General features: G+C 48.1%; 1 protein-coding gene across 1 annotated transcript in view; it reads left to right on the top strand.

The window, feature by feature from the left end:
• The window catches only part of LOC119385683 (putative phospholipase B-like 2), a 57,699-nt gene that overhangs the window by 17,564 nt on the left and 27,827 nt on the right, over positions 1–12,308 (top strand). Inside the window, exon 3 of the mRNA XM_037653083.2 lies at positions 9,742–9,839. Coding sequence (XP_037509011.1) covers positions 9,742–9,839 — 98 coding nt within the window. The remainder of the gene's footprint in view (positions 1–9,741; positions 9,840–12,308) is intronic.

Here is a 12,308-nt window from a genome sequence, read left to right as displayed (position 1 = left end):
ATGTACATGTGCATTTTTTGAATACATTTTCTATTTTGTTGCTTGCACAAACAGCGCCATTTTTTTCTGCAGCGTTTTTCTGAGGAACCACTTAAAGCAGTTGTCCGGTGCCGTGTGTCATCGGCACAACTCCTTTCTGCAAATGGTCCCTTTAGGCGACATAAGGGGTTTACCTCAAAGTACTTTACTATTGCCCGTGTGTCAGGGGTATAAAATTGATGGGTAAAAATAACTGCTAGCAATATATAGCAAGAAGAGGTACGTACAATTAGAACTACAATGGACATTTAGGGAGCGATCTTGTACGCGTTCTTAAATCGAGCGGATGTGGTCCGTTCTATCCAGCCGCACGCGAATGGCCAATGTGAACCGTGACAGACGTCACGGCCCTACATTGACCAAATGCGTGCAGCTGGATAGAATGGACCGCCTCCGTTCGTTTTAAGAATGCGTGGAAGATCGCGCAACTAGCGTCAGATCCTAGGCATTGTGCGAGCCTATAAGCGATTGAATGTTTTTATGTGTTTATGCAAAACGTTTGTGATGTGGCATAGGTCCGGATTGGATGCACATAAGTCGTCAGACTTATGTGTATCCAATTTTTGACCTGCTAATCGGGGTGTTATATTAAGGGGATAGCGCTTAAGAGCTCGTTTCGCAGACATTCTGGTGTCGGCGTCGGTGTCGTTGGTTGCCAGCTAAAAACCGGCGTTGTCGGTGAGCGAAAAATCAATACTTATTCGAATAAATAAGTAATAAAATATTCAGTTCGACTAGGAATCGAACCCAGGCCTCCTGTTCTACCACAGAGCCACGCCAGGGCATCAAACTGCTTCATAAAAACTTGGAGAACGCTTGAGCTTCGATCCCCTTCAAAAGTACAACGCGATAGCGTAATCAGGCCCCGTGCGCATCGCCTTTAACAGTTCCGCCAGAAAAGGTACGTTTGTACGCGTAACATTGGCTGTTTCAAACTATCCTAGAATGGCTGCTGGTTGTTCAATTTCGAAGTGGCCACTACCCCATAATTCTTCCTTTTGCAGTGTGGCGAAGTACCCAGTACGCGTCCGTAAGGTGCCACGCGCACCTGCGCAGCTGCACACTTCGTAATGGTGGGCAGCTTTAAACCACCCACTCTTTGTGCAATTCACATGTTTTGAAGCCTGGTGTGATTCGAAGATTCTGCCGCGCAATATCGCCACGCCCGCTTCTTGTTTTATGTTTATTTATTCGGTTCTGACCAGCAAGGACGGTTAGCAACGCTCGACGCTGACTGCGCCGCAGTGTTCGAGAAGCTTCGCGATAGTAGTAGATCGCTTTGTTAAGATTGCGCGCAGGACGCGAATAGTCTAGATTATTCCAGAGCTTGCGCGACCACCAGTGATAAGACTGGAAAGTTCGATGCGTGATGTATAAAAGACGGCGCGTCCCAGCCATGAGCAGTTTTTCGACGGCCGACGATCTGTTCGCCGCTGTCACTGTACAGTGTGTATTCCTGTAGTTTGAGTTTTCTTTTTCCGGCCACAAGTTCGGCCAAATAAAGGGTGTCATCTTCGACACGCCGACTGCTGCCTTCGTCGACGTCACGACCACGTAAAAATATTAATTGCGCTAGAGAGACTCCACCCATCTACACGACATTCTAATGGCATGCTTCTTGTTACGACGCAGGCTCCGTGGTGGAACACCTGCTTGCAACGGAGAGGGCCTCGGTTCGATTCTCGTTCGGACCGAACATTTTTATTATTTATTTATTTTGCATCTACCAAATTTTTGCTGTAGGGTAACGCCGGTTTTTTGCTGGCAACCAAAGGGATTTCTGCGAAACGAGCTCTTTAACGTTATCGCGTTAAAAGACCCATTCATATTAAGAATGTCATATAGTGCGAGGAGTTTCCTCAACGCATGCGATAGTGCGTCGCAGAAGCGTAGAAGAGTAGCTTAAAGGATCACCTGTTGCAAAATGCTCAGAGTCAAGAATTCGTGAATGACGCTTTCGCGGGAAACAAACATACGAAATTTCACCAACACATTAGTGCTTCTTCCTTTCTGCACCCAGGCGAGCTACACTCTGACGCTACCAAACATGATCATAACGATATCGGTCATACGGACACTCCCGACGCTTTTTTGCCGTCGTCGCCACCGTGAGCTTCCATGTAAAGCTCAAATAGATAACATCGCCCCGCGCGTCGTGTGTGCAATGTGCGAGTGAAAGCGTGCGAGGGCAGACGACGATCGCGGCTCGGGCGCAGAGGAAATGTGCCGGCTGTCTTTCGTCACGCGCATGGTCTCACGAAAGACGCATCGGAGAGGGGGAGGGTCCCCGGTGGGGGCTCTGCGTGCCTCTTGCAGAAACTTCATACATCGCCCGGTCGGGCGCGGTCACGCATGCTTTGTTCTGAAAGAGATCAGCACACGCCTCATACCTTTCTACGCGCTGTTTCAACACTCGCTCGCTGCAGCGGCTGCGTTTCCTTACTCGGCGTATCGTTCAGTTGAGCCACGCTGGTTGCTAAAGGAGATAACTGCTAGCTTTACTTCATATAACATTCGAAATTGTGGCTATCGAATCATTGTTTGACCCTTGCTGCGAAACTACGGCTTTTTTAGATGCGAAGCACCTTATAGCGGATTCAAACCTGTGGTGGTTGTGGTGGTGTGCGGCGGGACCACCCTCACTGCGCATGCGCATACCCTCCCCACACACCACCTCTCCACTCCCCCTCTCCACTCCTCCTCTCCACTTCCCCTCTTCCCTTTCCCCTCATCCCTCTCCAATCACCACTTTACTTCTTCCCTTTCCCCCTCTCCACTTTCCCTTTATCCTCCCCCTCTCCCCTACCCTTCTCCACTTTCCCTCTCCCCCTCTCCACTCTTCCTCTGAAACGCGGGCTAGACATGCCGAAATTCTCTCCTGCGCAACGCCGCGATGAGCGCCAGCGCAGCGCGTCCCCTCCCCCTTTCTCTCCTCTCCTACGCTGCCCCCCTCTCGCGTGCCTGTCGACCGCGTTCCCCGCTCGCCCTCAGAGAACTAACGGCCTGGCTAGAGGGAAGACAAGACGCGCGTAGCGTTCCTCTTCGCGTTCCGCGACGCGAGGTCGGTAGCATGCCCAACGAACGCCAACGGAACGCGATCGTGCAAGTGCTCCGGCTTCGCATCGCCTCATGGACCCCTTTAGCGGGAAATGGTGTAATTTTTTCTCTTATGTTTGCCATCAGAAGCAAATGGTCTCGTTGAACGGTTCAGCAGAGACATCAGGTCTTATTTGCACACGGCTGCATAGATAGGCGGCATGACCTATTCACCACGCGAACAGCGTATAGGTTATCGTTTATACCATTGCATTCTTCTCTACATGGATGACGACGAAGTGAAGTACGTGACTAAATACCTTTGCCTTAAAGGATCATTTGTTGAGAGCGCAGCTCTTGGGTGCCCGTCCCTGCCCTGAGTGGCCGCCTTGTTGGCTAGCGTCGGCGTAACCGATAGAGCGAACGAGGACGCAAGAGAGCGAACGCGGAGTTTGTCGATAGCACGAGTCACTGGCCTCTACCCTCGCTTTCTTCCGTCCCGCGCGCTGCACCCTCGGTCAGAGCTCGTGCGCATGCAGAGCTGGTACGTTTACTGTGGCTGGCTTCGCTTGTTGTAACGGGGCTGTCGGCACTTCGCTTGGTTCCCGACGCCTGCAATGCGCAGAGTAGTGCGCGTAGCACTCGAGCACTGTCGGCGTGTCGCTTGGTTTGCGACGCCTGCAATGCGCAGAGTAGTGCGCGTAGCACTCGAGCACTGTCGGCGTGTCGCTTGGTTTGCGACGCCTGCAATGCGCAGAGTGGTGCGCGTAGCACTCGAGCACTGTCGGCGTGTCGCTTGGTTTGCGACGCCTGCAATGCGCAGAGTGGTGCGCGTAGCACTCGAGCACTGTCGGCGTGTCGCTTGGTTTGCGACGCCTGCAATGCGCAGAGTGGTGCGCGTAGCACTCGAGCACTGTCGGCGTGTCGCTTGGTTTGCGACGCCTGCAATGCGCAGAGTAGTGCGCGTAGCACTCGAGCACTGTCGGCGTGTCGCTTGGTTTGCGACGCCTGCAATGCGCAGAGTGGTGCGCGTAGCACACGAGCACTGTCGGCGTGTCGCTTGGTTTGCGACGCCTGCAATGCGCAGAGTAGTGCGCGTAGCACTCGAGCACTGTCGGCGTGTCGCTTGGTTTGCGACGCCTGCAATGCGCAGAGTGGTGCGCGTAGCACTCGAGCACTGTCGGCGTGTCGCTTGGTTTGCGACGCCTGCAATGCGCAGCGTGGTGCGCGTAGCACTCGAGCACTGTCGGCGTGTCGCTTGGTTTGCGACGCCTGCAATGCGCAGAGTGGTGCGCGTAGCACACGAGCACTGTCGGCGTGTCGCTTGGTTTGCGACGCCTGCAATGCGCAGAGTGGTGCGCGTAGCACTCGAGCACTGTCGGCGTGTCGCTTGGTTTGCGACGCCTGCAATGCGCAGAGTGGTGCGCGTAGCACTCGAGCACTGTCGGCGTGTCGCTTGGTTTGCGACGCCTGCAATGCGCAGAGTGGTGCGCGTAGCACTCGAGCACTGTCGGCGTGTCGCTTGGTTTGCGACGCCTGCAATGCGCAGAGTAGTGCGCGTAGCACTCGAGCACTGTCGGCGTGTCGCTTGGTTCCCGACGCCTGCAATGCGCAGAGTAGTGCGCGTAGCACTCGAGCACTGTCGGCGTGTCGCTTGGTTTGCGACGCCTGCAATGCGCAGAGTGGTGCGCGTAGCACTCGAACGCTGGCAGTTTATGAGGCAATATATAATGAATGTTACTTGCTACAAGTGCGCATAGCCGAAACTTCAAACACAGTTGTCGCCGCCCCAACACGAAGCTGCGCTCAGAATGCGCATTAGGAAGTGTCGTCATCGTCGGTGATTTCTTTTTCTTTGAAAACCCCGCACAGGCGGTAAAAATGTTGCACCTGCGCTTCGAACAGAAATGACCTTCGAAGCAGTACACGGAGCAACGTCGTGAAGCCCGTATGCACGATGCGTAACCGTTAGTGATAACATGCTTTAAAGAAGCGGCGAGTTCATGGCAGACGTTCATGGTAGCATCTAACGCACAAGAGTTACCGAAGAGTTTGACAACGCACAATGCTTGTGCGGTAGTGGATCGCTGCTACTTTCCCGTCTGCGTCTTAGAATGAACCACTCAATAACAGAATATGGAACCACCACCTACGCAGGAATCAGGGCATGAAGCTTAACCAGCTCGCTCAAATGACAATACTGAATATCCCTCCGGCTGAGCCATGCTCAAAGCTAATGGGTCACTTTTACTCTCATTACTGCTTAGTAATTCTCTTATTTGCTGAGTTGTTCTGACCAGAGCAATGAATGAAGTTGATTCACACTGATATTCTTCTAAGAATGGAGTGACTTAACGAATGAAGGAAACTTGTCTATAGTATGCAATTATATGCAAAGTCTGTTGGGCTGGAAATTTTTGATCTCTTCTTGTTAATTATGCGACAGTTATATAGACACTCCAGGCTCATTTCTGCCGCAGCCGTCATGTTCCGTATTAAGTGCAAATGAATAACACCGCCCCACGCGTTGTATGGTCTGTGTGCGAGTGAAAGCGCGCGAGCACTGCCGAAGGTCGCAACTCTAGCCGAGATGAAACGAGTCGGCCGTCTACGTCGCGCGCATTGTGCATGAGGGGGTGCCAGAGGGGGGTGGGCTGCGTCACTCCGAGAAAAATTGCGTTATTTGACCAGTCGGGCGCGTCTTGTCTTCAATATGAAGACAAGACGCGCCCGTCTTGTCTTCATACGTTTGTGCGCGTTCTGTTCTCATCGCAAAGTTTGTGTGGAAGCCATGCACATACAGCAGGAACGTCGCTTCGCTCTTTGCAGCTCTGCAGCGGCAGCGTTTTTTTACAGTTACGCCAGGACTTATGCTAAAGGAGTGATCTGCTAGCCTCACTTTGTGTAACGTTTTGATTTCGCATTTGTTGCTGTCTCCATTGTGCCGAAACAATGACAATCTTTGTTATTTCAAGTTGTCGAGTTGCTACTAAAATGTAGTAATCATTGATGCTGCTTTTATAAACCCAAATCCTCGTCAGTCATCCCTAAAATTACTGAGTAATCCTTAGTCATTGCGTATTGTGGTGTGTCACTCTCATTTTTATATTTTTCCAATTAGTATTAAGAACTTCTAATTGCTAATGAACAACCAAGACTCTCAATACATTCAAACTCAGGCTGTACGCTTTCATTTGACACATTTCATCTATTCGACATGTCACGTGACATATTTCATCGAGCACTCGCCAAGGTTTTAAACAAAAATTCTCTGACACTAATTATTGATAACTAAGACTACTAATTATGTATTACCCTTATGTGGTAATATATTTATGCACATTAAAATGGTATTTTTATTCCACATATATTATACATATCCTCTTATGGACAGCTTCCAATTGTACGTTACCAATGAGTGATTTATTTATTTACATTGGTCACTAATTAAAACATCAACGCGCGAATATATATGAATGCTGCTGAATAATTCCTATTCGCTGTCACTTATTCTGAGTCGTTCTCGTTTCTCGAAGTTCAATACTCAGTTAAGCTTAACGATATTCTACCTACTAATTAGCCACTATATATTTTCACTGCATTCATCACCTCCCTCTCTGTTTTCATTTGACACACCACGAGGTCGTCCAAATAACTGTACTATTGCTCGCCAGATTCCCTAATCAACCGTAAATATCATAACTATTAAGGCGAAAGCCTTTAATGTCTCATACTCGCGTCCGTCCATGTGTCCGTGACCTGGAACAGTGCCAGCTGTGGCCTCTCCCCCTTACACACTCTCAGCAATCACGTGATGGCACAGCGGCGGCGTCCGACCGTCCGTCCGTCCATGCCCCCTTAATCCTGTTTCACATGCGAGCGACCGAGCGGCGGGGCCCGCGGCGATCGAGCGGCAGCAGGACGCTCGGACGCGGCTTCGTTTCACATGCACCGCTTTTGCGCGGCGCGCGCCTCTGCGATGCGCAGTGATGGTTGTGGGAAGCGCCCGTTATCCGCGGGTTTCCTTTCTCCGGGCTCGCTTGCTTTGGTGTGCTTGGGTTGCAAGTTTCACCAGCCTTCTACTTCGGTGATCGATTTTCACGCGCCTAAACCTTGAATGATGAAAATGTGCAGTTTATCAGAGTGCAATTAAACAACTTCAGTAGTCACGTTTATTTCTGTTCCAGCTTTCTTTTTTTTACCACGCAAGTCATGTTGCACGCACATACACTTGGCCATGGAAAAGCAAAAGAAAGAATTTGTTTTTGGGGTTTTAAGCTTTCACAGGGCTTTCGGTGGCTTTTGGTCTCGAATGCCGCAAGGCGTTGGTGCGCCGTATGGGCCGGCAAGCGGATGCCAACGGCCCAGTCGACGACATTGTGGGTTTGTGAAGGAGCTCGTCTCTTTTTTTTTTTTGCCTATGGGCATTCTGCAGTAAAGAGGCGGCGGCATTTGTCGTCTTCGGGGTACGTGACCACTAAAAAAAAAAGGGAAAAGAAAACAGTAAACTGTTCGAACGTGCTGCACCAGAGTAGTAAAAAAAAAAACTGAAACGTCTACTGCGAACAAGTGCGGAGTGTCGTAGGTTCCCCCTGTCCGGACCTATGTTGGTGCCACGATTCGATAAAAATACAAAAGAACAAAATGACACGTGCAAACGATTTGTCTGCTTTGATGGAAGCGCAGTAAAGAACAACAAAAGGAAAAGAACGGCGTTTTCTACACTGCCAGCTCGTTGCAGCGAATGTCGTCTGCTAGGAAACCGAGTCGGAGCGTGTTCCTCCCGGCGCGCGCGGCTGCTCTCGTCTCCATCCCTACGGTCACATGCTCCCCGCGTCACTGCTCCCCCATTGGTTGACCTTGGGCAGCCGCTCTGCCGCTCGCGAATTTTTCCAACTCTGGCGATCTCGATCGCGCGTCCACTGGTCGCTCTAAAAAACCTGTTTTTGGGCTTCCGCGACGGCAGCCGCTCCGCTCTTGGAGCAAAATCGCTGCATGTGAAACAGGCTTTACGCTCTCTCACGAGATGGCACAGCGGCGCGCGCGACAGCGCCCCTTCGTCAGACTTCTCCTTGCAGCAGTTGAGTTAGTCGGATGCCTCCCAAGCGTAGCCATCCATAATAGCAGTTACTAGTATCTATGGTATCTATGGTAGTATCTTATTGTGTACTTGAAATATTGTGTATAAGTTCTGTCATGCCCTTCTGTAGTGAATGCTTTTATTCACAAGCTTAAAAAATTTGAATTTATTTTTTATTGCTGTTCATTAGTTATCCTACAGATCAGTACACAAATGTGTATGAATGTTGCAGAATAAGTACTACTCCTTGTGAATACTGATGATTGTGCGATGAATCATTCTAGTTTATGTATTGTCATAATTCGTCATGAGTGTTCCAGGCCCAAAAATCTTCGGCCGCCCGTTCACAGCAGCGTTTTGACTGCGCGCTGGAACGATGCGAGTTTCTGAACGAGTGGTGCGGTGCAGCGGTGGCGACTGCACAGTGTGAACAAATTTTCACACGTCAAGCTAATCACCGAGGCCCAATCAATGAGGGATGTTTTACGGCGTTTGCGGTGTACGCGACCGTACTTCGCAAGAAGTCCGTGTCTTCGTTTCGGAAGCGAAGTTGTGAAGGGCTCGATAGTTCTTTCGTATGTTCTTTTTGCTTACGGAAATGGCATAATCTCCTTTAAAATAAACTTGTGCTCGCTTTGAACCAGCATTTTGGCGCAAACGTTAACGAAAGGCGTACTGTGAAGGTGTTAGAGTTAGCTTTAGCTACCCCACCCTAACCAAGTTGCATCGTTGGCCTTTGTAGCGTTTTAGATATTCGTCATGTCGAATTATTCGAAACTTCGAATACTAGTTATTCGAACACTAGCTATCGCATTATTCGGTTCGAAATCAAAACTCGAATATTCGCACACCCCTACTTATTTGTAGAGCCATCACCGCACTCTCACCTAAGTAGGGATCACATATCTCCAGCGGTCTCACCCCTGAAGAACCAACTACTTCTTCAGATGCTGAAAAATAGTCTGCCAATTGAGTATACTAAAGAAATGTGAGCTGGCCTTCAAAAAAATATTTCAAAATAATCAATAACACATACTCGATTATTCGCACACCCCTACAAAGTAGCGAGTGTCGTGTTTACTGCTTCTTGTTCCTCTTTGTCCCCGTCGAATTTGCGCTACTACACCATACGTTAAAATGATATCTCACCAACTAGCCCAGCTCTCAACCCTACTGAACACATACGGATCGCTGTGATTGCACTTGAACGAAAATATTCTTGACTGTTTATTGCTTGTCGCACTATGCATATTCTTTCCAATATGACATTATTGCTCTCTATTATTTTTCCCAATTGACCTATGTACTGCCATGCTTCCAAACTCTCGTGTCTGCTGCCATGTTTTGTGGGGAGATGGGACTACTTAAGCTACCGTTGATACAGCTTTTATCCAGTTTTCATCCCCAAATCTTGTGCATGTACTTGCTGTGTGTATAAAACTCAAACTAAAAGGTAAAGCGCGCGCTATTCGCCATGATAAAAAACGGAGACGGCGGGCTAGCCTCTGGCTTGCGGGGTACACTACATGCAATTAAGTGAACTATAGGGAGCACGACCTCAAGCATCCCCTGTTTTTCCATCGCAGGTGCACCTACTAATGAAACAGCTGGCAGGACTAAGCGATGTCTTCGAGAACCAGACCCTAGACTATTACCATGAACTGGACACTGTCACGCGATCATTGTAAGTTATCATTGCTAACTACTTTCTTGCTCAGTATATTTGTTCTTATCTGGTTGTAACACTGGATTATACACTATTAACTGATTCGTCAAAACAAGTGCATAAGACGGCAAAAAAAGTGCTTCCTTAAAAAATACTTTGCGCATTGCTTACTTCTTATGTATGTAGTACGTCGTGTCGTCGTGTCTTCGGAGTTTCTATTATAATTTCACATTAATATTTCTAGCACATGCCTACCATTTTATGTACCAGCTACCGAGAGAGAGAGAAGAGAAAGCTTTTTAATGAAAAACAGAGAATTCTGCCAGCCTACAAGCACCGCTACATCTGGGAAAAATACTTGGACCTACGTCTTCTGCTTCTCAGACACGTCAGATTTTAAAATTTCTGTTCAGATTCCTCGAGGACATTAACCGAATTGATAAACTGTGACTTAACTTACCAGCTACCGGTGTCTCAAACAGCAGCTCCCGGACAACAAGCCCTAAACTGCTCACTCACAGATGTAGAGGGAGTACTGCAAGAGTAAAGCGACTGTATTACTCTCGCCAGAGTTCTTTAACTCCGTGCGTGAGTAGTGGGGGACTTACTCTTTCCTTGAAGGTAGAGTAAAAGAGTCTGCGAAATCTCTGCTACTCCGAGAGCAGTTCCCAATCCACGGGACTCCCGCGCGGACGTAGCGTGAACATGGTAACGAATTCCCTCCTGAGCAGACGGACTAGAAACTAGTGCGAGCTTCTGGCCGACGCCGCACAGCGATGTATAACTGTCTCCCAACCATAATTCTCCGAGCGCAAAGGCCACAAATGTCACTTTAATGTGCAAGTTAATAGGATAACTTTCAGTGATAACTAAAGAAAGTGCTTGTGATCATCAACATTTGGGTTCTGAAACGCCAACAGAGGCAGCTTCGAAGCCTGAACAGCGGCTACTTCAACACATCGCCAAAACTTAGTTTACCACACAAACTAATTTCCACGGTAATAAGGTATACACTAAAAGCATTATTGCAATAAAAATAAGAAATAAAAAAGAAAGGCCGTAAAAAAACTATTGTTAGAAGGAATCAAACCGACCACCTGCACATCCTCAGCCTAGCTCTGTACCAATACGCCACGCTCGACAAACTGCGCTTATCGTAAAAAGACTAATCAAGACAGCTAGAGGTCACCGCTGGGCTACATATTTACGGGTCGCATACTGAAGATAGCCACGATCTCCCTTTCCAAATAAAATTCGCGTCTTCATAACACACGATGAGCTGCCGAACAGGAATGACATTGAAGAACGTCTCTTTTCTCACACAATTTACGATACACTACTACAGCGGCCGTGTCAGTGTACTGATTTGCATCTCTATCGATAGCTGCAACTACATAACCGATCGCGAAACACCATATTGAATGTGCAAGAAAGTATGCCATCATGTCAGTTCAACAAGGCGTACTAATTGACAAGTATGTGTCAGCGAAGTGCTGGCGAGTGCGCCCGAAGGCTTTCGGTGGCTGCCGGGGTGCGTTTGCTGAAAGCGCGTCGCAACGATGCCCATCGCTTCTTGTACGGACACCGTAAGGAAGATAGAAAATAGTTCATTCAGGTTAACCGATACCAAAGCTCTACTGCACACTCATTCTTACTCGTCGGAATTTCGTATCCTTAAACCCGGAAGCTCCGACAGCATGTACACGCTGACTCGGTGCGCTAGGCCTACCTTCGCTTGGAGTCGTACTGGTCACATTGAGCGCGACCGATCTCGGCGCAAGTGAGTCGCGAAGGTCGATGAATGCCCATTTTTGCGTCGAACACTCTTAAAAAAATGTTCGTAAAAAGGTAGTAACTGGAAGGAAAATGTTAGTAACAGCCACTGTTACTAACTCTCTGAGACAGTTACTAACCATTTACAAACTCGAAAGCAACAGGCGTGTTGTTACTACCCAAACAGCCAAGTTACTAACTCGAGTTAGTAACAAAAAGCTACTTTGCTTATAACCCTTCACAGTGCTGCAAAAACATGCATTCACTCACTGAGTTAAAGTTTTTAATATATTTTAATATATTTTCTCAAACCCTTCTCGTATTCACTTTTTTTGATCATGGCTTGAAGAAATATAATTTGTACGGCCAACATTTTTAGAGGAATTGATATTTGAGTCTGATTGCACACTCTTAAAAAAAAGTTAGGAAAAAGCTTGTAACCACGAGCAAATAGTAACAGCAGCTGTTACTAGCTTTCTTGGATCATTACTAACTTTTTGCTACCTTTTTACTACCTACGTTAGCACACACTTAAAAGTTGCAACGGTTACTACCTCTTGCGTACCGTTACTAACTTTTTGCCATGCACCTGTTAAACGAGTTTGTTAAACCAATCTTAGAAGTTATTATTACGAGCTTTTTACAACCTATTCACTAGCACGGGAATCGATTCAAGTTCATTGAGGCGATATTAGTAAGCTTAGTACCCAGTCT

Source organism: Rhipicephalus sanguineus, chromosome 1 (genome assembly GCF_013339695.2).
Source record: "Rhipicephalus sanguineus isolate Rsan-2018 chromosome 1, BIME_Rsan_1.4, whole genome shotgun sequence".
Classification (NCBI taxonomy): Eukaryota; Metazoa; Arthropoda; class Arachnida; order Ixodida; family Ixodidae; genus Rhipicephalus; species Rhipicephalus sanguineus.
The sequence above is the reverse complement of the archived record's forward strand: the minus strand, read 5'-3'. Positions and strand labels throughout refer to the sequence as shown.